We start from the raw sequence: 27,943 nt of genomic DNA, 5'->3' as shown, positions 1-27,943 counted from the left end.
GTGCCATCAATTTATTTATTTTTTATTCCAGAAATTACTGGTACTGTTTCACCACAAATGACACTTCTGCACATGGCAGAAGATAAATCCATTCCGATGATAGGATAATCAATCCGTCTCATGGGATGAGTTTATTATTATTACACATCGGAAGATCAGCTTTTCTTTTATGAACATTCTAGTTTATAAAATGGTAACTATTTTGTTTATATAACACTTGGAAAATTTTATGTATGGTATTAACAAAATTTTAAAAAGGCACAAAATAAAAAAATATTTGTAAGCAAAATTTATTTTTAAGAAAGTTTTGTATAAAAAAATTATACAGAAAAACAATTTTTTTTCAAATGTACTTAGCCATTCCTGTATTAAGACTTAAATACATGGTCTGCAAGGCCTGAATGATCATTCATGATTGCAGATGTACGATTTGTGTTCACCTAAATCCGGGGTGGGGAATGTCCAGCCTGCGAAATCATTTGGTCTGGCCCGGCCTGCCAAGGCAATCGCAGGCGGGACTCAAAATTCAATAAATCTTGGTGCTTTTTTCATAGCAACATAAATTTATATTAAGTGAATCAAAACAATGATGTAAATTTTGAGGGACAAGCAAGGAATGGCCATTACAGGATAGACAGGACATATATACAAGTACATGACGGGACAGACATGTATGCTTCTCGTCAGCTGCCGAGGCAGCCGACGAGAAGACCTTGAAAGTCGATGGTACGAATATTGGATATGTTCCAAATCCAAGATGCAGGATTAGAACAGCGATCAAAGCAAAATAATCACATCGCTGGTGACACACACTGGATAGTTATTAAAACTTAAGTGGTGTGACATCCTACAAATGGCAACTACAAAGAAAAGAAAAGTTCATGCAGAGTGTCGATCTTTTCAAAAGAAATGGACAAATGATTATTTTTTTGTTGAAGTCAAAGGCAAACTTGTGTGCGCAGTTTGTGGCGATGCATTAGCAGTAATGATAAAAGCCAATCTGGAGCGTCATTACAGCTCAAAACATGCTAAACTCAATGAATTGGGAGGCCAAATGCATCTGGATAAACTCAGTGCTCTTCAGCGGAGTTTGGAATCACAACAAACTGCTTTCACTAGGCCTCGTTGTGACAGAGACAACATTATTCAGACGAGTTATGTAGTGAGCAAGCTAATCGCAAAGAAGCTGAGGCCTAATGTAGAGAGAGGGTTTGTGAAAAAGTGCATGGTGGCTACTGCAGAGTTGTTAGCACCAGACAAAGTAAAATTGTTTCTGAGTGTTCGTTTGTCTTGGAAAACCATCTCAGATCGGATTACTGACTTAGCACAAAATATTGAAAAAACATTGAAGGATTCTGCAGGAGATTTCCAATTTTTCTCTCTGGCTTGTGACGAGACAACGGACATAACAAATACTGCTCAAATGGCTGTTTTTGTTCTTGGGATAACTGCAGAGTTTGAAACGCAAGAGGAACTGCTGTCACTGGAAACCATGCATGGCACTACAAGGGGTGAGGACTTGTTTTATCAATGAAAAAACTTGAGCTAACATTTGAAAAGTTAAGTGGCCTTACTACAGATGGAGCTCCAGCCATGGTTGACTTGCAAAAAGGGTTAATTGCATTTGTCAAGAAAGAACTGAATCGTCTCAGTCTTGATGCAAGTGATTTAATTATATGCCACTGCATCATACACCAAGAAAGTCTCTGTACACGGTCATTGCAGCTCAACATTGTGAAGTCAACAGTAGTGTCATGCATAAATTTTGTCAAAAGCAGAGAGTTTAGTAGCCGCAGCTTAAGGAGTTACTGAATGATCTTGAGTCTGAGTACGGTGATCTTGTTTATCACTGTGAAGTGCGGTGGCTGAGTCGCGGAAACATGCTCACGAGGTTTTACGAACTGCAAGATGAAGTCAAGCAGTTCATGGAAATAAAGAGAAAACCTGTCATGGAACTCGATGATAGCAAGTGGCTGTGTGATCTAGTGTTTCATGGTAGACATTACCAAATACCTCTCAGAGCTGAACGTCAAGCTGCAGGGCCCCAACCAGCTTCTCAGCTCCCTGCTTTCAAACGTGAAATCATTTGAAGCTAAATTAAAGCTGTGGAAAGTACAACTTGAAAGGAATAACACGGTGCATTTTCCCCACTCTGGAAAGATAAAAGCCTTCTACAACACTTGAATATGCTGGCGAATGTGCTTAACTAATTGAGGCATTTAATAAAAGATTCAAGGACGTGAAAAGTAAACAAATGGAATTGAACATCTTCGCTACACCATTCAATGTGGAACCAACTGATGTGCCTGATAACCTACAACACAAAATGATTCAGCTGCAAAGCGATGATGAGCTGAATGATAGGTACAACAACCTCCCACTGCTTGAGTTCTATAAACGTTATATAAGCAATTCTTTCTTTTAAGGTTACACAGTGATCAGCATTCATATTTCTGAATTTAGGGACACAAAACACATGTGTTGAAATTATTATTTTACTTATTATTAATAAAATAACAATTTGACATTTCAACCCCTGTATTGAGGTCATCATCAGAAGGATACATATATCCTTCTGATGATGACCTCAGAAGGATATACATGCACCAAGCTACATGCTCTTGCACTCTGTACTGGCAAATTAAATCTACACTGTTAATTAATCTTTTTCTTAGCCTGACCTCTAGCGATAATTAAATAAAATAAAATAAAAGTTCAAAAAAATATATATATAAATAAATTAAAACAAAAATATATATATATATATAAAATTATAATTAATAAATAAAATAAAAAACTACCATAAACTGCTAAATTCCTCATGTACTAAGATTCTTCTGGATTTGTACAGTTCCGATTGCAATATAAGCAATGATGAATTTCCCACTTTGAGGAGACATGCATTGAAATATGCATCTGTTTGGTACAAGTTACTGGTGCGAGCAGTTCTTTTCAAAACTTACCATCGCAAAGAGTCAATTGCGCTCCAGACTGACGACGCAAACCTGGAAAAGCAGTTGCGAGTCGCAACATCATCAATACCAGCTAACATCACATGTCTCACCAAAGAGAAGCAGTTCCAGCCATCACATTAGAGGTTAATTAAATGTTTGACCAAATATAGTAGGCTAATTTTTAAGTTGATAATTTTGTATGACCTGCGAATGATGTTATAAATATCCAAATATCCAATTTATACAAACATGTGAAAGGCATAGCCGATTCGGCCGAACATTCCTTTAGCAAACTGGCTGATATTCCATCTGTCCCTATAGACAAATTCTTATCCAGGTTATGCAACAGCTCTTCAACCTCATTTTCATGAACCTCTAACTCTTCATCCAATGTAGCATAGCACTGTGCACCATGTTACATATACCTGGTTGATATATCTTTGCAAAGTAAGCAGTCATTAACTGAACAATCTCATTAGCTTCCTACTCAAGTACCATCTGCATTCAATAAAGTTATTCTTCCACATTTATTCTTTTGCATTTTTGAAAATTATGGAGACAACTACCATTTTTCAATAAAAACTTTAGTTTAATATAACTAAAATCTACATTCGACGTTTCGCCCTTTATGTCAAGGTCATCTTCTGGAGCATACAATATACAGAAAACAAGCTACACTACAATCAAAGTGGTTTGTTAGACATTGACCAACCGCTACAACAATTGTTAGCCTGACCTCTGGTGGGAAAAAAAAAATTATACATCAACGCTAGAGTCCTACTGTTAGTGTTATCTGTTGGTTGTAGAAATACATTGGGCACAACAACGAGTATCTATCTATATACATATATTAACATCATGCACATTCCAGCTAGTTGGTATGGAATGGTTTCTAAAACTAGCTGAAGATTGGCTAGAGTCCTGACTTATGCTGGATCTTATATATTAGGTAGGCTGAATGTGTGCCATCCAGATCCTTGGAATTTTCATGCCATCTTTGTTGTTGATATTTGGGTGGTTTATCAGGATTTCGCAGGCTTCCTTAAATTTCCTTTCGTACCAGGTTTTTGTGCGGTGTAAAGAGCGGGTGCTTTTCCAGTTGATTTGGTGTAAGGTTTTGAGTGTGTGGTCTGAGATTTATTTCTACAACCAACAATAATACTACAACCAACTACAACTAACAATAGGACTCTAGTGATGTATAATTTTTTTTTCCCACCAGAGGTCAGGCCAACAATTGTTGTAGCAGTTGGTCAGTGTCTTTAACAAACCAGTTTGATTGTAGTGTAGCTTGTTTTCTGTGTATAGTTATATGCTCCAGAAGATGACCTTGACATAAAGGGCGAAACGTCGAATGTAGATTTTAGTTATATTAAACTAAAGTTTTTATTGAAACATGATAGTTGTCTCCATAATTTTCAAAAATGCAAAAGAATAAATGTGGAAGAATAACTTTATTGAATGCAGATGGTACTTGAGTGTTGGAAGCTAATGAGATTGTTGAGTTAATGACTGAATTTTGATTTTAGTTATATTAAACTAAAGTTTTTACTCAAACACGGTAGTTGTCTCCATAAATTTCAAAAATGCATTCGGATCACTGTGTAAGCTTAAAAGAAAACATCTATTTTTTCTTTTTCTTGCGGCATAAATATCATTATGTTATCATTGGATCATTATCATTGGAGTTGTTTACTGGAGAAGAGATATCCTGATTGGTTGGATTCGTATGATTGGCATTCAAATTTTGCTGTTGTTTTAAAATATGAAATTTGGTCTTTAATTAAGTTTTTCTTTATTACTTTCTCCAACAGTGAACAACAAACAAGTGAGAAAAGGAGCGACTAACCACCTGCAAGCAATAATCATGTGATCAACTTATCAAGCCACACCTAAAAAATAACGGTCAACTTGCCTTACTTAATAAAAGCCTTAACTTCGCAGTAGCACCTAGAACTGTTAATAAACTGGATTTTATATACCACATCGAAAGAGGCATTAAATCTCTTCCTATTAATATAGCTGATAAAATTCGTTCAAAAACCAGCAATGTTCTGAATAAAAAGAAAACCTTATAGCAATCTTACAAAAACAGAACTAGCAGCAATCAAGTCATTAAAAGCTAATCAAGATATAATAATAACAAAATCGGATAAAGGTAATGCCACTGTCGTCCTTGAGAGATCAACTTACATACATCAGATGAATCAACTAGTCTCCGATAATAGCACCTATCAGCTTGTAAACTATAATCCAACTAACAGAATAAAGGAAAAAAACTGAGACCCGTCACTTCTTGGCCGTCAGAACTGTTAAAAAACTTATACCTCATTATGCTCATTCTCCCAGAATATATGGTGTTCCTAAAGTACACAAACAAAACATTCTGCTTTGGCCGATAGTTGAAGGAATAGACAGCCCTAATTATCATCTAGCCAAGAAATTAGCATCAACACTCAAGGAGTTGGTAGGTCATTCCCTCTCCTACATAAAGAACACACAACACTTTATAAACAAAATGAAAAACATAATGCTTGGCAAAGATGATTTATTAGTCAGTTTTGACATTACTGCCCTTTTCACAAATGTCCCAATCAGTGATACAATTCTTCTCCTACAGAACAAATTTCTGCCATTATGGCTCTCTTTGTCCACGTACTATGTTCTGGTTACTTCGTCAAAATAAATTTTACCTACAAAAAGAAGGTACGGCCATGGGCTCACCACTATCCCCCCAATTGCTAACTTTTATATGGAAGCTTTTGAGTAAAGTGCTCTTGATTCCTTTACTCTAAAACCTACAGTGTGGCTTAGATACATTGATGATGTTTTCGTTATCTGGCCACACGGTCAACAAACTTTAAACACATTCCCTGGCCACCTGAACAAACAACATGAATGCATACAATTTACTGTTGAAATTGAAAATCAGAAATCGCTCCAGTTCCTGGATACACTAATCACATCACACACCTTCTCTCAGTCAATCCTTCACAGTTTACCGCAAACCGACACATACTGGCCAATATATACATGCTATCATCACCCGTCGCAAAAATTGGAGTCATTAACACCCCTAAAAACAGAACTATAACAATTTGCTCTAATCAACAAGCTTTTAAACAAAATACTATTAATAAAGTTCATAAAATTTCATCAAAAAAGAATATAGATTACAGTGAAACCATAGCCATCCCATACATTAAAGGGTAATCACAAAAAAGTAACTCGCCATTATAATCTTAATGGCATTTTTAAACCACCTATAAAATTAAAAAAACATATTCAACTCCTCTAAGGATCCTCTCCTCCCATTGGCACATCTTGGAGTTTATTGCATCTACTGCACCTTAACTTACCTTATATTGGTGAAACTGGACGTGCAATCGCTATACGTAAAAAAGAACACAAAAGACACATTAAATATAACAATTTTGGTGAAGCAGGCTTCTCAGATCATGCTCTCAACACCCTACACCAAATTGATTGGAAAAGTATCTGCTCTTTACATCATACAAAAACTTGGTATGAAAGAAAATTTAAAGAAGCCTGTGAAATTCTGATTAACAACCCTAATCTCAACAATAATGGTGGCAAAAAAATTCCAAGATTTGGATGCTACATATTCAGCCTACTTAGTTTTCAGCATACTTTTGGACTTGAAGTAATTTTCCGCCTGTATTGGAAACTATTCCATACCAATTGGTTGAAATTTATATGCATAATCACATAGTTTTTATTTATTTATATATATATATATATATATATATATATATATATATATATATATATATACATATATATATATATATATATATATAAACATGTTGCTCTCCAGCCCAATTTAATTTTGTAACCTAATTAATAGATAATAATAGGACTCTAGCTTTGATGTAGAAAAGGTTTTTTTTTTCCTCACCAGAGGTCAGGCCAATAATTGTTGTAACAGTTGGTCAGTAACTGTAGCAAACCATGTAAACTGTAGTGGAGTATGCTCCAGATGATGACCTTGACATGAAGGTCGAGACGCTGAGTGTTCATTTTGGTTTATATTAAACTAAAGTTTTATTCTAACACTGTAGTTGTCTCCATAATTTTTTATAATGTATTCTGATCACCGTGTAAGCATGAATGAAAGGATTATCTCCATAACAAACCATGACTTAAGTTTTCACCGTTGACATTTCGAGGCCATATTGTTGTATAATATTATTTAAGTTATACGAGGTGTGACTCTTAATAAGGGTGGGGGGGGGGATAGAGCCCAGGTGGACAGGGAGACATGGCATAGGAAGAGTGGATGTTGGAAGTAATAGTCGATGTATGTATGTATGAATGGAATAGATAGGGATATATGAGGTGTGGCTATTAAATAATGAGACTGGTCGCAAAAATGTGGTTTATTATTACAATTGTACAACTTAATTGTTATCCCCTTCAACATACAGGGTGTTCGGGATAAATTTGACATATTTATAATTAATTATATTTTTCCGTAAGTTACATGTATTAACACACACTTCTCTTCATTTAAAAGTTTGGACCCTTCTTCATTCATATACAAGATGTCAGAAAGGATGGATAGCTGGAACCCACCTGAATCATGGAAGAGAATAAGTTGTATCATGATGATTCGTGCCCGCCATCAAAATAAGGATATTACGACTGCTGCCCAATACTCCCTGAATACAGTAAAAACAATCAGGCATGAACTAGAGACTTGCAATGGTGACTACGAGGATGTAGCAAGAAGAAAGATCCCTAGCAGACGATCTGATTGCGTTCGTACAGCAGAATTCCTCGCAAATCTGCAGGAACAGGTGTTGAAGAACCCTGGCATTGGAATTCGGGCTTTGTTCGTGCAGTTGCTAACTGTAGTCAAGCCCTGGATAACAAGGGTAGCCAATGGTAGGCCGTATGTATGGCAGCAGGATTCGGCCCCTTGCCACACCTCTGGGAAAAGTCAAAAATGGTTGTCTGAAAATTTCTACGACTTCACCAGTCCAAATGTTTGGCCTCCAAACTCCCCAGACCTTAACCCCATGGATTATTTTGTATGGGGCGCAGTTGAAAAAGACACCAATCGCACTTCCAGTAATACAAAAGCCCAGTTAATGGATAAAATTAAAACAGTTTTTGCGGCCCTTCCCAGGGAGACTGTAGCATCAGCTTGTTCGAGGTTCCGAAGCAGAATTGAAGCTGTGATCGATGCTAATGGTGGTTATTTTGAGTAAATCTTGTTGATAGTATTGTAATTAACTCTGCCTGTAATGTTTTTTTGTCAATTCATTAAATTTAATAGATACAAAGAAGATTTTCTTTTTCCTTACGAAACTGTCAAATTTATCCCGAACACCCTGTACTCCCCTCCTTTATCTATACACCGTTGCATAGACATTTTCCATTGTTGGAAGCAGTGCTGCAAGTTATCAGGTGTTATCTGCTTCAGTAGCGTGCCATTTTCTCCTTTACCTCATCCACTGACCAAAAATGGGTGACCTTCAATGCGGATTTCAACTTAGGAAAAAGGTAAGAGTTGCATGGAGCTAAGTCCGGCAGGTAAGGTCCAACACTGGGATTTTCTTCGTATGCAATGGTGTATAGGTAGAGGAGTGTAGTGATGTAACGAGGGCGTCGTGAAAGAGGTGCCTGCCACGGATGCAACTAGGTTTGAGGTGCAAAAACGTAAAAAATAAAAATAAATAAATATATATAAACGTCCGCTATTTTATATTGTATTTTTAAATTTTGGGAATATGCCTATTTAGACACATAAGTTCTGCAACACACTGCAACTCATTTTGATGGAGTTAATAGTAAGTATTTAACACATTGCATTCAGTAAAATTTAACTTGTTACATTTAGATTTTTCAAAATTTTTATCATTTTTGGGTTGGGGATGCAAGTTAGACACTTGCCACAGGTGCTTCATACTCTCGTTACTGTACTGTAGGAGTGGAGTATGTTGGAGGGGATAACAATTAAGTTGCACAATTGTAATAATAAACCATATTTTTGCAACCAGTCTCATTATTTAATAGCCACACCTTGTAGATTGCTTTCTGCAGTTTGTCTTCAGTCTTTCCAAAGATGATCTGTTCATCAGCAAAGAGTAGTGTGTCTATTTTTGTATATTGATTGATTTGGAAGCCACACTGTTCAGAAAAGCTTTTCTCTGGGAACCTTGTTGTATGCCTTTTCAAGATCTACAAAACTTAAATTTTTTTGATAATATTGCCCATATATGTGTTAAATAATATTGGTGATAAAGGACTGCCTTGATGGACTCCTTTATTTATTGGTTTCCAAGTAGATATGGTATCATTTTGCTTTATTGCTATTTCATTATTATGGTATATGTTCAATAGAGCATTGCATAGTTGGTTTAGAATGTGATATTCCTTTAGAGTTTCCCATAGTTTATTTCTCAAAATTTTGTCAAATGCTTTTATATAATCAACGAAAGCTATGTGTGTTTCAATATTGTATTATTATTATTATTACTCCAAGACCTCATGGAGTCAAAGACTCATCTGGGAGGTTCTTTTATCACACACACACACATCTCACCATACTGTGTCTTAAACACACTCAAACTCCTTGCAGACACCACACTCTAAGGCAAGGCATTTAAATCATTCACAACTCTGCACGAAAAAAACCTGCCTCTCACTCCCCTACTCACACCCTCTTTATACAGTTTCCAGGGATGACCTCTGGTTCTCCCCTGATCTCCTACTATTCTCTGAAGAATGTCTCCACCATTGATCCTATAACAACCCCTTACCAACTTGTAGGTCTCTATCACATCTCCCCTCTTCTCTTCCTCCATAAGGAGGAAGAGAAGAAGGGGAGGTATTCTCTATGTTTTTCTATAATTATTTTTAAAATAAAAGCAGAGTCTAACATGATCCTCCCTTATGGAATCCTCTATTCTTCTCCCAGCTGTAATTCTATATAGGATATTAAATTGTTTTTAACATCTTTGCATAGATTTTATAACATGTATTCAGGAGGCTGATGCCACGATTGGGGATTTTCCCCAATAAGTTTTATAAGTTTATAAGTTTTAGAAATCTGGTATTAAATTCTTTACCTGCAAATTTAATAAGTTTTGTGTTTATATTATCTTCTCCTGGTGACTTGACTGTTCTGCTTTGTTTGAGGGTGTTTTGTAGTTCTTCACATGTAAACTCATCTCTATTACTAATATTGTATTTCAAGGGTAATTCTTGTATCAAGGAGTTATCATGCCATAACTTCTGGAAATACTCCTGGTTTGATTATATCGATTTTTGTTCTTTCTTTTAAATCGTTATTCATTTGTTTGAGTAGTCATTAACTTATATAGTATTTATTTCAGTTAAACCTGAAAGGAATTTTATTGCTCTACATAACATATAGAAATCGGGCAGTAAAGTTTGTTTTATTTAATATTCTCGGGCAGTAAAGTTTGTTCTATTTAATATTCTCGGGCAGTAAAGTTTGTTCTATTTAATATTCTCAGTCTGATAATCATCATCATCAACAATTTCCTGATGTGTACCCCTGAAGGGCTGTTTAGTTTACTATGACAGAATTACATGATTAAGTTTACATTATTATTAATCTCCTATTTACAATATTCCTCCAAATCAGTATATTACTTGTGAGCACTCCAATATTGTCATATTTAACATTTTGTGCTTGTAAGACACTTCTGACTGAAGCAGATCACCTAGACCCTGGATTTCTTTCCCCATCTTGGTATCAAAACCTGTTTTGCTAATGTTTCTTCATCCATTCTATTTAAGTGCCCATAACACCTTAGGTGAGCTCTGCTGACACATTCTTGAATGCTAATATCTTCATTTTTAATATGATTCTGCCATTGATGTCATCGGTTCACTCCCCTAATTTTTTTCAGAATCCTCATATCTGTGGTCTCTAGTCTTTGATCAAGTGGTTTATTTCTAACCCATCTCTAACTTAAAATTGGTTTGAACATTGTCTTGTATACTGCTAGTTTGGTATTTTGACTAATTTCTCTCTTATTCCATACAAATTTATTCACCTGTTCCACACCATACCAGCTTTGCTTATCATGTTGTCTATTTCCAAATTTAATTTAATATTTAATTTAATTTTAGTGAATTCAAATCATTAAAAATGATTCGAATTCATTAAAAAATTCATTAAAAACAGCACCTAAATTGCTGAAATATTTTACTTCTTCACAGATTCTCTATTGAGAATGCAGCTGAAGTTTTCAACATTTCTGCCAGTCTTGATAGTTTTTGGTCTTTTTATTGCTGACTTTCATGCATTTTAAATTTACTACAGTTGTTATTCAATTTAGTCAGAGAACCCTGGAAACTTGCACTGGGTGTATTTATGAGTACATCATCATCTACATAATGCACAGCGCTAAGTTTATCTGCAATTCTAATATCAAGCCTAATGCCATTTTGTTTCCTAATGTGATCCACATAGATGATGATGAATAAGAGTGGGGAAAATATGCATTCTTGTCTTACTACTCATTTTACATGAAACCATCTTCCTGTATTTCCTTCAACTTTAACTACTGACCGAAATCTTAAATATAGACTATGTATTCCTCTGTGTAATGTTCCATTTATTCTGTATAATTGTACTGTTCAGAAAAGCTTTTCTCTGGGAACCTTGTTGTATGCCTTTTCAAGATCTACAAAACTTAAGTACAGATTGTTGTCATATTGCCACGATTTCTCAATTATCTGTCTTAACACGTTCGCTGCCACGCTACTTTGGCATGGTCTGTTCCCCTACGCCGAGCAGTTTTACTTCTTCAAGGTCAGTACGATAATCTCGTTACCGGAGGTAAACGTCCTACGAGTATACTCGTAGTTGGCTTGTACAGAGCATATACCGTCTATGAGAATACACAGTTTTGAAGCTAGCCCCACAAGCCAAGCATTTTCACTTCTTCAAGGTCACTACAATAATCTCGTTCCCGCCGGTAAGCGTCCTACGAGTATTCTCGTAGCTGGCTTGTGAAGCAGGTTTACCCACTACGAGTATACTCGTAGTTGGCAGCGAACGTGTTAAAGTGAATATCTGACTTGACAGATATTCACTTTAAGACAGATTTAGAATTTAAGACAAATTGGGAAAACCAATCTGGGTTTACGCTGTTTAGCCTGAACCCAGATTGGTTTTCTCCAAGTTTCTCTTCCAGTCTTTCTCAACCTCTTTTCAAGTATGCTTGCATAAATATTACCTGGAACACTTAGTAGAGAAATTAATCAGTAATTCTCACATTCAGCTTTATTCCCTTTTTTTTTTTTTTATAGATAGGTACTATGAAAGCTACTCCAATCAACAGGAATTTGCTTCTGACCAGGCCCTCTGAATTATTCAGCATAGTCCAATGCAGTACTTCTATACCTCCATACTTTAGCATTTCTGGTTGAATATCATCTACTCCAGCTGCCTCCTTTCCACATTTCTGACAGCTTTTTCTACCTCATGTATTGATATGTACTCCTCTTTGCATTCCTCTTGAAAATTTTCTAGTATGATTCTATCACTGTTTGGTTCATTTAGCAGTCTTTCAAAGTAATTACTCCAGACATTTAGGATATCCTTATCTTCAGTTTTCCTGTCACTATTGTCATCTTTTGATTCCAGTACTGTTTTTTCCATTTCTAAGATTCTTCAATAGCCTCCAGAACATTTTGCCACCTTCCTGATATTTATTTTCCATACTTTTACCAAAGTCTTCCCAAGAAGTCTTCCATACTCTTACCAAGTGGTTTTCCTCCTCCAGTTGTACAGATCTTGCAGGCAGAGATGCTGAAACATTTGCCATGAACACATGTCAACCAGAGTACCAAATAACCCAACCACTCCCCAAATACCCTAGATCTCTTTCTTACCAATGACTCTTCCAAATACTCAGTGAGCCCCTTGGGTAATTCTGACCACAATCTAGTGCTCATCTCCTCCCCTATGCAACAATGCTTACAAAGTCTCCCACACAAGAGTACTTTGGCATTATAACAATGCCAAGTGGGACACCCCCTGAGGCTACTATGCTTTGTTCCTATGGCTGGACTATTGTTTCCAGACTTCCAATTCAGACATATGCACTGGATGTATCACCAAAGTAATCCTCACTGGCAGGGAAACATACATTCCCCACCTATTATGAATTGCTGTCTGCTATCTAAACTCTGGTTCTCCAAAAGATGTGCCAAGGCTAAACAAATAAAAAATCAAGCATACCACAACTGGCTCAAATCAAGAACTCCATCCACCTTCAGTGCTTACAAGCCCAAAACTGATGCAAGAAAACTATCAATGCTTCCAAAACAGAATCTGAATGGGCAAAGAGCAGGAAACTTGCAGCCTACCCAAATGGCAGCAGTGCCTTTTGGTCTCTTGCCAAAGTAATTGGTCGTAACTTTTGCCCTCCACTATTCCCACCCCTATCATACCTTGATGATACAATAGAGATAGCTCTATTGTATCATCAAGCACAGAAAAAGCTAATCTCCTGGCTTCACACTTTGCCTCCAATGCACACATAACTGACAATGGCAAATGCCCCTCAGGTCATTCCAACTACCAACATACAATGTCCCCTATATCCTTTTCCCAGAAAGAGATCAGAAACCTATTGTCTAAATTAGACACAAAAAAATCTCCTGGTCCTGATGACATTCCTTGAATTGTCCTAAAGGTCTGTGCACCTAAATAAAGGTCAAAAAACCAGTCTGGGTAGTGACCCTTCCCATAATGCATGTCAGCAAGGATATGTGCTTTGCATTATGGGATACTAAGGCAAGTGATGTGAAGTTATTAACTTCTATATATGAGTTGCCCCAGTCCTGAAAATACTTTGTTTGCTTACACTTGGATAAAGGATTAAACCAAGTACAGTCGATTCCGCTTAAATGGGACACATCGGGACAAATCCATTTGGGCCCAATTAAGCGGCTGCCCCAATTGAACAAACTCATAATAAATTCTAAAATAAAATATGTAATATGCAGGTAAATGAATAAGTAGGTAAAAAAAATAATAATTAGGTACCTATTTTAATGGTTTATTAAACCAAAATAAAGAAAATATTTGTACTATAAATTGTGCAGAAAAAATAATGCATACGTGATAACTTTTACAATTTCAAATTTTAATTCTGCAAAAATGCATCAAGTGTCTGTCTTTTGCTTTTGAAATTTTGCAGTTCTACAAAATCAGCACAGATATTCAGTGTGGATGTAGGGCTTACTTCATTACCTTCCTGCGTAAAATGACTAGCCACACCCAGATAATTACTTCATGATCACTCTCATTAATTGGAAGTTAGTGCAAAGCACCATTCGTAATTACATCCTCTGATGAAATGATCAGATCTAAAACTCCTAATCTCCATGTGCTCTCCTTTACATTGTGCTTAAGATAGTTGTCTCTCAAGAATTCAAGAAATTCATTTTCTTCATTCCCAAATACTATCCCTTCATTCCAATCTATACTGCCATAATTAAAATCACCCATAATAATTACACTACGCTTGTTCACTGACCAAAGTTGTTTATACATTTCATCATAACTACCCTCTACATTAACAGGCCAATAGTAGCATCTGACTAATATCTCTTCCTGTCAACCTCCACTTCACGTTATTATTATTATTATTATTATTATTACCCCAAGACCTCATGGAGTCAAAGACTCATCTGGGAGGTCCTTTTATCACACACACACATCTCATCATACCGTGTCTTAAACACACCCAAACTCCTTGCAGACACCACACTCTCAGGAAAGGCATTCCAATCATTCACAACTTTGCACAAAAAAAACTGACTCTCACTCCCCTACTCACACCGTCTTTATACAATTTCCAGGGATGACCTCTGGTTCTCCCCTGATCTCCCACTATTCTCTGTAGAACTTCTCCACCATTGATCCTATAACAACCCCTTACCAACTTGTAGGTCTCTATCATATCTCCCCCTCTTCCTCCTGTCCACCAGACTCTGCAAATTACATCTTCTCAATCTTTCCTCATACTTCCAGAGGTCAGAAACTACCTTAGTCAGTCGCTTTTGGACCCTTTCCAACATCGCTTCATCCTTCTGAAAACCGGGTGACCAAATCTGGGCACAATAGTCCATGTGTGGCCTAATCAAATCCTTATACAACGGAACAAGAATCTCCCTACTTCTACATGTCAGTGTCCTCCGCATCATTCCCAGAAGCCTTTGTGTTGTATTAACAATTTTGGCGATGTGTCCCCCTAAATTTTAGATTCTTATGCACTATCATCCCCAGATCTCTTATTTCCTCTACCTCCAACAATATATTCTCACCAAACATAAATTCTGCATCCCATCTTTGTTTTCCAAATTTTAAAACCTTATATTTTGCAACATTGAACTCACATCCATTTCCGTGCCCGATCACTCAATTTATTCAAGTCTTCTTGTAAGGCCACAACATCTTCACTACTCTTTATGGTTCGTCCCAACTTTGCATCATCTGAAACCAACTGAATATCTCCATCCAAATCTTCACCAATATCATTAATATACAAGTTAAACAGTATCATCATCATCAAATTCCTGCTATGTACCCAAAAGGGGTGTACAGGATATGATAGTACTACATGAAAAAAATTACATCATTATTAATTTACTATCTACAATTTTCCTCCAACAAATCAGTCTGTTACTTGTCAAGACTCCAACATTATCAGATCTTATATTTCTATCATCTAAGGCACTTTGTACCGTGTCAATCCACCTATATCTTGGTCTTCCTCTGGGTTGTTTTCCTGCCAAACTGGCAGAGAACACTTGTTTTGCTAATCTTTCCTCGCCCATTCTGTTTTAGTGACCATACCACCTGAGATTAGCTCTGCTAACGCATTCCTGGATGTTGACAATGTCAAGTTATTTCCTAATATCCTCGTTTTTAATATGATATTGCCACTGATGCCATCTGTTAACGCCTATAATCTTTCTCAGGACTCTCATATCTGTGGTCTCTAGTCTTTGGTCAAGCGTTTTACTTCTGACCCAGCTTTCAGATCCATAGGTTAAAATTGGCTTGAACACTGTCTTGTATACAGCTAATTTGGTGTTCCGACTAATTTCTCTCTTATTCCATATGAATTTATTCAATTGACTTCCCACCATACCAGATTTGCTGATTCTGTTGTCTATTTTTATATTTAATTTACCATCTTCACTAAAAATCGTGCCTAAATAGATGAAATGTTTTACTTGTTCCACAGGTTCTCCATTCACAACACAGTTGACATTTTCAATGATTCTGCCTATTTTCATTGTCTTTGTCTTTTTATTGCTGAGCTTCATACCATATCTATTACAACAGCTATTCAATTTAGTCAGAGAATCTTGCAGACTTGTAGCGGATTTATTTAGAAGTATAACATCATCCGCATAAAGCAAAGAGCTGACATTAACATCTCCAATTTTGATATCATGTTTAATACCACTTTCCTTCATAATGTGATCCATATAGATAATAAATAACAGAGGGGATAATGTACATTCTTGTCTTACACCAGAATAACATTAAACCATCTTCCTGTACTTCCTTCAATTCTAACTGCTGACTTACAACTCAAATAAAGACTAAGTATTGCTTGATATAATGCCCCATTGACACCATATAACTGCAGCATATTGAATAGCTTCTCTCTTGGCACCTTGTCATATGCCTTTTCCAAATCGACAAAACTTAAATACAGATCTTTGTTATATTCCCATGCTTTCTCGACTATTTGTTGTAAAGTGAAGATCTGATCCTGACAGCCTCTATTTGGCCTGAATCCAGCTTGTTCTTCACCAAGCTTTTCTTCCACAATTCTTCTCAACCGTTTCTCAAGTATACTTGCATAGATCTTGCAGGGAACACTCAGTAGGGAAATACCTCTGTAATTCTCACAAGCAGTTTTATTTCCCTTTTTATATATGGGTACTATGAGAGCTCTACTCCAATCATCGGGAATTCGTCCCTCTGTCCAGGCTTTCTGAACTATGCAGTGCAGCCACTGTAAGACTCTCACACCACCATACTTCAGCATTTCTGTTCGAATATCATCTACTCCTGCTGCCTTTCCACATTTCAAGCCTTAGATGGCTTTTTCTACTTCAAGTATGGATATGTATTCCTGACTGCATGCCTGGTCAGTGTTTTTTACCACTATGCTGTCATCACTGCTTGTTTCATTTAGAAGTTTTTCAAAGTAATTGCTCCATACTTCAAGGATATCTTTTTCTCCCATTTTCATGTCACCTTTATCATCTCTAACTCCTTTCACAGCACTCTTTCCTCCATTCCTAAGCTTCTTCAACAACCTCCAGAACATTTTGCCACCTTCTTGATATTTATTTTCTATATTCTTGCCAAAGTCCTCCCATGACTTTTGTTTAGCTAGTTTTACACAGTGTTTAGCATTCTTACACATGTCTCTGTATTCTCTAAGAGCACAAGCTGACTTATTTGACAGGAACTTTTGATATGCTTTTTTCTTTTCCTTCACTGCCTCTTTAACTTCCTGTGTCCACCAGAGAGTTCTGATTTTTTTTATCCTTACAGACAACCTCACCACATGCCTCTCTGGCAGAATCAATCAATGTTTTCTTCAGAGTTTGCCACTGAATCTCCAAGGTTTGAGTCCTGTTCCCAAACTCTTTCATTTTTTCTTCAATGATCTTTGTGTAATTTTAGTCTACAGTTCACATCTGAGAGCTGCTCAACTTTTATTCGCTTTAAAACTTTCTTGCATGTTATTCTTTTCAATATGAAATTCAATTTTATCTTGCTCAAGACTAGATAGTGATCACTTCCAATTTCAAATCCTCTGTACACTCTGGTGTCCTGCACCAGGGAGAAAACATCACTATCAACAATAACATAGTCAATGAGACTTTTCTTATTCCTAGCCTCTTCTCTCCATGTGAATTTGTGCACATTTTTATGTTGGAACATGGTGTTAGTAATAACCAGTCCATGTCCTGAGCAGAAATCCAACAGATATTTCCCATTATTATTAGCTTTGCTCTTTTCTCCAAATTTTTCCAAAATATTTTTTTTTGTCTCACAATCATTTCCTACTCTGCTATTTAGATCCCCAACAAGGACCAACTTTTCATTTTTCATTGTGTCTGTTGCTTTTTCTAAAGCCTCAAAAAATTCCTCCACTTCTACCTTAGTAGAACCTTCTGTGGGACCATAGGCACAAATAAGTCTCATTGTCCAGTTCCCCATTCTCATATTTGCCCACATTACTCTACTTGAGACTGACTGCAATTCAAGAAGATTAGCCTCGTATTTTGTGTTGAATACTGTGGCTACTCCTTCTTTTCCTTGATTGTCATTGCCTGAATATAACATTTTGTATTTATTGCTCAGAAAGATCTCACCAGTTTTGGTCTTTTTTGTTTCAGTCACCCCTATTATGTCGATCTGGTACTTATCTAATTCCTCAGCTAGCTCCATTTCTTTGCCATTCAGGCTTCTTACGTTGATAGTACCGATCTTTAACTCTGGTGATGTTGAGTTGGGGTTTGTTTTCAGATTTGTGCCAGTAGCTGACTTTTTGCTGTTCGCCCTGGTTCCCTGGCGAAAACAACGGGGGCCTTCTTTAACCAGGCGACGCCCCAGCCGGCATGAAATTTTATCATGTTGTACCATCATTTTTTATTTTGGTTTAACCAATAAGAATACAATTTGGTAGGCTAAATCCCAAATTGCCAGCCCATCCTCGTTCGTTCAGTATCCAAGTAGATACCCAACAGGGTGCACCACGAGACGGTGAGGATTGGACATTAGGTCAGAAGCCCCGGTCGGTTCTCCGCATTCCTTTTAAGGCTATGTGGAGGTCTCCTCTAAGTTATACAGCTTTGACCCTTAAGCACCCCTAAGTTAAACAGTAATGGCCCTAAAACAGACACATGAGGCACTCCACTAGTGACTTTCCTTTCCTGGATATTACACCCCCATACACAACTTGTTGATACCTATCAGATAGCCAGTCTCCAATCCAATGTACTAATCTAATATCCAACCCCATCTGCTCTAGTTTGACTGTCAACTTATCATGAGGTATTCTATCAAAAGCCTTTGCTAAATCCAAGTATATTACTGTGTGTCCTTCTCCTCTGTCCAAGGAAGCAGTCACTTTATTGTAATAAGTAGATTACTAAAACATGACCTCCCTTTAGCAAATCCGTGCTGTCCATCAAAGATTATACCACTGTTGTCAACCCAACTCTGGATCCTAGTTCTCAGAAGCTTCTCCAACAACTTAACCACAACACCTGACACAGAGATAGGCCTATAGTTTGATGCTTGAGTTCGATCACCTCCTTTATGAAGTGGCTCAATCTTGCCTTTCTTCCACTCCTTAGGAACTTGACCAAGTGCGAGACTTGTATTAAAAAAATATGTCAAGGCAGATGTCAACTCCCTGGCACATTCCTTCAGAATATGCGGTGATATATTATCAAGTCCCACAGCCTTATTTACATCTAGTTTACTCAACTCCCCAAACACCTCTTGCTCACTTACAGTCAGTCTCTCCTCCCCATCATCAACTGCTCTTCATGAAGTCACATTCACAAGATTGAAAGATCTTTATGAACTGCTCATTAAGTATCTCCACCACACATTCTGCAACAGCTGTTACTGACTAAAAATCACTGTCACTATTGACATCTTGTATCTCCACTTTGTGTGGACATAATTCACCAGCTATCAAGAATAGCACCCCCCCCCACACACCCTCTTGTCCTTTCTATCCTCATGGAAAACATCATACCCTTCAATTTCTATTCCTGTCAGGATATCATTCCCATTCAACCATGTGTTTCATTTATTCCAACAATTTTTAGATGAATTAACTCCATCACCAAAATCATTTCATCTCCATTATTTCTAGTGCTGCTAGCATTTATAAATAAACACAGCAATTCACTTTTAGGTCTATGACCAGTCCTGCCCATGCTGTCTGTAGGTTATGACTTCACCACACCTAACCATTCCCAATTGCCTTACCTTATCTCTCTCTTCAGACTGAACTACATCCCATGCATCCCAGGCTATTCCATTATCATAGTGATCATCCTCATACGTTCAGTACTACTTACAGCATCCACTCTTCTTATGCTGTGTCTCCCTGTTCATCATGATCCCCCCCCCGCCATTTTCCTGTTCATCTTGCTTTCTTGTTATGATTATCACTCACAGTACTACTATTCTTACTTACAATCACTTCAGTCTCATCTGTTCCTCTCTTCTGATCTGCTTCATCTCTTACTTCCTCTGCTCTCTCTTGCTTACATCACACATTGTTCCTTTTTTCAACAATCAACAATAGTTTCTCTAACTGACTCACACCAAATCCATTCAAATTGAATCTGTTACTTTTGTACATTTCCATTCATCCCTCACATGCATCCTACACATTCACAAACTCTACTCCCTTCTCCTCACATAGATCTGCCAACATACCATTCATGATCCCTGCTCTCCATCTGAACTCACCATACTGACAACATAGGCAACACACTGACCACCCTTCCAACCACACTGTTATCTTCCACTCTCTGCAGCAACCTACTGATATTCATCATTGTAATTTATGACTACACTTACCTGTATATGCAACACATTCATCCCAACCAGGTTTTCTCCAGGCTTCTTCCCTTACTTCTTTTCTCACCTGAAGATCTTTATACCCTATAGAAATAACCTGTGATATATATATATATACTTCTAATATTGGTACGTTTAAAAATATACTATTATTATTATTAACATTTGACCTCCATGGAGTCAGAGATTCATCGTGGGAGGTAGACACTATTGAATACAACCACATCTAAAACAGATTCAATGTGTCCACATCCACAACACACTCAGGCAATGCATTCCACTCACCAACCACTCTCCATGCAAAGAACCTACTTCACACCCTCCTTATACAGTTTCCAGCAATGGCCTCTTGTTCTACTCCCCTCTCCCATTCTATGAAAGATCTCTTCCATGTCTACCCGACAACAACCTCTGACCAGCTCATATGTCTCAATCATATCCGCCCCTTCCTCCTATTCACGAGGCTCTGCAACTTACATTCTCTCAATTTGTCCTTATACTCCACATTCCAAAGACCTATACTAGTCTGAAAAAACAGGGAATTATGTGTGTGTGTGTGGGGGGGGGGACCATAATTTATTATTTTGTAATAGTATTTACAGAATTGGATCTGATGCTATGCACTGTCCAAACAGAAGACTTTTAAAAATGCAAAGTTACAAACAAGAGGAAACTCTGGGGAAGGGGAGTGAGAGAGAACTGTTTCCTCTAAAGATTTTTTTTTTATTAGCATTAGTAGAATTGGACCCTTATGCTATGTTCTTCTTCTATTGTTGAATGAATTTCACTTGCTTAAGAAAATAATGCTGTACTGTTCAAAAATGCTGTATTTATGCAGTGTTGAAGTATTCATCCCTGTTCCTTCATGTCTGTCACAAATGACATAATCAGACTACTTATCTGTATATATATTCTGTGGTAATATAAGTAGTCCGATTATGTCGGACTACTTATATTACCACAGAAATATATATCACAAGGAATAATAAAAATATATATTATTATTATTATTAGTGCACACTCCAAGGAGTCGGCAGAGTCATCCAGGGAGGTTCATTAAACTGACAACATATTTAGCATATCGAATCTTAAAATCCTTAACACACTTTCCATTATCAACACATTCTGGTAAAGTGTTCCATTCACTAATTCTACATGTAAAAAATCTACTCCTCACATTCCTCTTGACCACACTCTTTCGTAACTTCCAGGGATGACCTCTAGTTTTCCTCTCTTGCCTTTGCCTCTATTTATAATCTCACTTGGATTAATCTGATAAAATTCTCTCACTAACTTAAATGTCTCTATCATATCACCTCTCTTCCTATTATGCACCAAAATCTGAAATCAACATTTTTTCAACCTCTCTTCATAGCCAGCAATCCAAAGTCCTGATATTTTCTTAATCACTGAACTATGGACCCTCTCCAATGTTTCCACATCACAGAGAAAACCAGTTGACTAGATTTGAGCACAATAGTCCAAGTATGGTCTGACCAGTGCTTTGTACAGTGGTAAAGCCACTTCTTTATCACTACATGTTAGATTACTCTTTATCATAGCAGCACTACAACATGCAGCCTTTGCAACATTAGCAATATGCCCTCTAAACTTCAGTCTATTGTCAACAATCACTCCCAAATCTCTAATCTCTTCCACTTCCTGCAGTTTGGTGGCAACAATATAGTACACAGCCTTTTATTTCTGCACTCCAGAATACAACATCTTGCACTTATTGATATTAAAACTACAACCCTGCTCCTATGTCCAAGTAAAAAGTCTATTCAAATCTTCCTGAAGGGGGGAATAACAACTAAAGATCCCCAGTCAGTCCACACAATATATTGTTTACAAACAAGTTTAAGCAGGAGCCCAAGAACAGAACCCTGGATCATGCCACTGGTTATCCTCCTTTTTTGAGGCACTTCTCCATCATATACAACTGGCTGTTATCATTCAGAGAGCCAATCTCTGATCCCTCTAACCAATATACTACTATTTCCATTCTCTGAAGCTTGTATACCGACTTATCATGTAGTAACCTATTAAACGCTTTTGCAAAGTCCAAGAATATCACAGTATATGATTCTCCCTTTTCTAACACTTGTTACTTTATAATGAAATGCAAGTAAATTGATAAAACAGGACCTATCCTTTACAAATCCTTGCTGATCATTATAAAGAATGCTATGTCCATCAACCCAATCCTGTATTCTATATTCTTAACCAATGGCACTAACACCTTGACTACAACTGCAGTTATATAGACGTCTATAGTTGGAGACTTCTGTCCTACAACCATGCTTGTGCATAACTGCAGTTGTAGTCAAGGTGTTAGAGCCATTGGTTAAGAATAGAATACAGGATTGGGTTGATGGACATAGCATTCTTTATAATGATCAGCAAGGATTTGTAAAGGATAGTGGTAATATTTTTCCTTCTTTCCACTCTATAGGAACCCTACCCATTGCAAGACTTCCACTAAATAACCAGGTCAAGGACACAGCCAACTGTGATGCACATTTCTTAAGAATTCATGGTGATATGTCATCCATTACCACACCCTTAACAACACCTAACCCAATCAACACCTGATATACCTCTGATTCTTTCACTTCCAATTGTCCTAATACTTGCCGCCCTTCTATATATATTGCACCACATGATTTACATCAGTATGATATAAATATACTGATAAAGTGCTCGTTCAATAATTCCACTATATCCTTTGCAACTGTTATTCTGTTCCCACCATTGTCAACCTGCCATAAGTCTTCTTTCTCTTGCTTGCCATATAGTGGAAAAATTCCCTAGGCTTGACCAACCAATCTCCTCTCATACTGCATCTTTTCTTTCTTTACCATACTCGTCACCTTTCTAGCCTGCACTTTATACTCTTCATGGATCTGATCACCATCAACTGTCTTGTACTTCCTCCATAGCAATTTCTTTTACAGCATAGCTTGCTTGATTTCACTGCTCATCCATTTCACTCCTTATCAGAAATATATTATCTGATATGATTTTCTGGAGGCATTCTGCTGTAATGTACATAATGTCTTTAAGTATTGATGTATTAATAATTATGATTATGTTTCATTTTAGACCTATATGTACATATGTCTATCCAAAGTGTACATCTGAAGAGTTAATGCTACAGTGCATACATATTTAAACGAGGCAGTTTCAATTTGTCTCAGAAGAGCAGCAAAATACTAGTAACAGTATGACTACAGTCCAGTCCCTCACAGCATGAGGTTGTAAGAGTGTTGTTTGTGGTGGTGTATTATTTCAGATGCCAAATAAACTAGGTTGAAGCAAGGAGTAACTGACCTTTTTTTTTTTCACCTTCACCGAAATTCACTTTTAAAGTTGTGAACTGGTGATCACCACAGTATAACAAGAAATCTTGAGAATGATGATTCTGGAGTCATGTATCCTCAGAGAGGAAACATGGAATGATCATATGTTGTGATCATATTCCATAAAGCATGCATATTTATGCATAGTTACAGCAGGATTTCAACACTTCACAGCAAACCTTTTAGCATTTGCAGATTAATGTCATTTGAATCATATTAATATGCAGTTTAGGTATATATCATCATCATTAATTTCCTAATTCTCCCAACATCCTTATACTACTTCATTTTTCTCTTATTCTTTCATCATCATCATCAGTTTCTTGAAATGTATCCTTCAGGGGTGTTTGCCTGATGTTCTTAGAATGCAAGCTTCCCAAATTTGGGAAGCTTGCATTCTAAGAACATCAGGCAAAAGCCAAGACAACCCAATTTAGCAAGGACCAACTTCAGTTGCCTTCTTCAGCTTTATTTACTCGTTGTTAGTGCCTGCGTGCACATATCATAGTTTTATGTTCTTCCCAGAAGATGGAAATGTAACATTGCCGAAATATAGGAAGGTATTGATTAAAGTTTTTTAATTAATATTTTAGTATACATTGTGATTTCCTGAAAAATTTAAAGTCATGTCTTCAAAGATGTTATCAACTGATCACAGATGGTGAGAGGGAAAATAGAAATACGAGTGAAAGCAGAGAGCGTTGCATTGCATAAAAGGAAAAATATTATAAAAGCCGAAATACTTTACAAATAGGGATATCTCCAAGATATCAGTGGAAAAGTAACTTAAAGAAAATATACAAAGGATATCAAATACAGGAATAAGTATCGGCCACGAAGAAGAAAAAAAATTAAAAAATAAGAAATGTTCTTATTGAATCAACACAAAATTTAAAAGAAAACAAAGGAGCTAGACTAGAAAACTATCAGAAAAGACAATAAACCTCATTGAAAAGAGAAAACAACTGATTGCAGAAGAGGAACTATTGAAATAACGGTAATAACTGATGAAACCGCAAAATTCTAAGGAATAATATTTCATCATTAAGTGCCTCCATAACGCAATTGGAAGAACAACGGTGCATTGCGCTTTTCGATTGGAATAGGCCTAAGTTCGAATCTTGTCTGGGAGGAATCTTTATCTGGACGATTTCAATCGAAGGTGAGTTAGCTGATCTCATACTCCTTGGAGGTATCAGGAATAATAATAATAATAATCTGGAAGAGAGAATATTATAGCTCTCGAAGACCAGAATGGAAGAAAATATTTAACAAAGAAGAAATCACAGAAGAAGCAAAAAATTTCTACATGAATCTATATAAAAGTGAAGACAGAAAGAAAAAAACTTCAGAATGAACAGAAAAATGGCCGATGACAATATCTCTAATAGAACTCTTTGAAATTGAAAAGGATTAAAACTATATAGGCAAAGTGGATATTAAATCCAACATTATTTCAAAGCTGAATGTTTGTAGAAACTATGAAAGTTTCGTAAGTTGACCTGAGATCTTATGAGAATACGGCATCCTTGGCATCCTCGAATTGCCTTAGCATGGACCACTTAAAAGACATGGGTGCTGCCCAAGAGTGTTCATATATTCACCTTTTATTAGTCCATTTGATAAGGATTCACTGACCTGACGGCTGTTTTGAACTAGTAAGTTCTCTTCAGAGACCAAGCAGAAACCTTAAGAGAACAAAAACTCTCATTCAGTACTAAGGAAGTCGAAATGTCAGAGGAACGTATTTTTTGTAAGTGAACTCTCAGCGGGTACATAAAAGTAATTACTAAAGAAAGAGCCTAAAGGCTTCATTTTGATGATGTAAAATTACATAGGCCAATGTAAAGTTGCTGGAGAGGATGGTTTAATAATAAAGATAATTAAAGAAGGTGACGATATTCTAAAACAAAAATCGAAAATCCTCTACAATAAATGCATCAAAAAGGAGAAACACCCCAAATATGGAATATAATGCAAACATTATTTTACTAATAGGTTTGTAGAAAACTACAGACCTATTAGTATGTTATCCCATATTTATAAGCTTTCACTTGCATTATAACCAACAGGACTTGATTCAATAAAACCTTCTGAACAAGCTCATTTCAGAAAGAACTTGAGTACAATAGATCACACTCAATCAATGAGCCTGCTAATTGAAAAATGTAACGAATATAACCTTCTTCTTCACATATCCTTCATAGATTTTAAAAACACTTTTTAATGCATATAAACATCATCAATAATGAGTGTTGCTATTGTCGTGAGTGAACGTAGGGGTAGATTTGAGCTGTGCTGAAGAAAAGTGTTTTAAATTAGTGTATAGTGTGGCTTTTTATCACAAATTGTACTGAATTTTTTCAGTTTGGATACAAGTGTCCTTCATCGGTACTGTTTTTGAAATTTTTTGTTGATTATATTGTGTTTTTCTACTTGTTTGTTCATACTGTTTCTGCTTCTGAAAATGGCAGCCATAAAGTCAGTGGCACGGAAGGCTTCTGTACAAGTCTGGCTCTGATTTAGATTTTTCACAGTGGATGCATTGCGAAAATTACTATATGTTAGTAGTTGGAAGGGGATCAATCGTTTGATGCTGTTGGCACACTCTCCCTCGATGAATCTTTGGACTCCCTAGAGGTGTCACATAATAATAATAATTGTTAATCACTGAAAAATATGAAAGATTTCAATAAACGAGAAGAAGGAAAGCATTAACGTATGTGAAAAGTGTCTTTATAGATTAGAAAGATTAAAAATGGAAGCAAGCATCAGGACCATAGTAGAAGAGTTTAGACAGGAGTTAATGAAAATGAAAAGCAAAATGAAACATCTGGAAGAGGATATTAAACATCTAAAGAAGAGATTGGCTGAATATAATGAGGAAGAAGTTAGTACTATGAAGAAAGAGTCAAAGTATAGTTGTATATCATTATATGGGGACTTGATCATGATTACAATTAAAGTGCAGAAAACATACTTTCCTGATGGAAAAATAAAGCAAATAACCGATGTGTTGTAGAAAAGGAAAGAACGGGCATCAGAATTAGTGGTAGTCATGGGCACAAATGCTTTAGTTGGGGAGAAAAAGAATGTTCATAGAGACTTGAGGAAGTTGTTGCAGCAGATAAAGAAGAATATTATTGCTGGGTTTGGTTTGGTTTATAGTTTATTTGGCACAAAAACAACAAAGGTCATACTGCACCATAGTAAAGGTTACAGCTACACATAAACAGTTAAAGAAAATTGAAAACAATATGCACATACAAAAATAAAGTTACACAATGCAGTATCTACATATAAACAGAATTACAGCAGAGGGCACTGCAACATACAAGGTCAAAAGTTACAGCATTACATAGATAGTCAACAATACAAGTTAATAAACAAAATGCATGTACAAAACAAAGCCAAAGAATGCAGTACTTACATACAGATAAAATTACAACAAATGTTATTACAGCAGTACATAAATAGGCAAAAAGGAATTATTATACAATATGCGTTAAAAATTATCTACATGATAGCACAAGAAAAGTATATTTAATACATGTCAGATATTTCAGTTTGAAAATAAAACTATCATCAGTGGCTAGACAGAAAACAGTTTTTTACAAGGTAGAATACAAACAATTGATCATTCAAAATTAGAACAAGCCAAGGATGTTATTATTATTCAGGCCTCCATGCAGTCAAAAGACTCTTCGTGGGAGGTCCTTCCTAAGAACATAAAGTCTGTCAAGACTCATCGAGGGGAGGTCTCCCCCCCCCTAAGAAACACAAAGTCTATCATACCACTCCTTAAACTCACTGACAGTTCTCGCCTTAACCACTCCATCAGGCAATGCATTCCACGGCTCAACGCAAAGAAATCACTCCTCACCCTCTTGCTTACAGTTTCCTTTCGTAACTTCCAGGGATGGCCTCTTGTCATCAGTCCTTCCCCCTGTTCAACCAAGCAAAAGAAC

At 36.6% G+C, this 27,943-nt stretch overlaps 1 protein-coding gene across 2 annotated transcripts in view; it reads right to left on the bottom strand.

The window, feature by feature from the left end:
- LOC150107091 (protein NipSnap-like) overlaps positions 1 to 27,943 on the bottom strand; it is a 444,486-nt gene that overhangs the window by 11,527 nt on the left and 405,016 nt on the right. For both annotated transcript variants that reach the window (XM_090390992.1, XM_090390993.1), the window contains one exon: positions 20,614 to 20,697. In XM_090390992.1, coding sequence (XP_090247118.1) covers positions 20,614 to 20,697 — 84 coding nt within the window. The remainder of the gene's footprint in view (positions 1 to 20,613; positions 20,698 to 27,943) is intronic.

The sequence above is a fragment of the Typopeltis vanoorti genome, chromosome 4, assembly GCF_054136105.1.
Source record: "Typopeltis vanoorti isolate ZY-2024b chromosome 4, IOZ_Tvanoo_1.0, whole genome shotgun sequence".
NCBI lineage: Eukaryota > Metazoa > Arthropoda > Arachnida > Uropygi > Thelyphonidae > Typopeltis > Typopeltis vanoorti.
The sequence above is the reverse complement of the archived record's forward strand: the minus strand, read 5'-3'. Positions and strand labels throughout refer to the sequence as shown.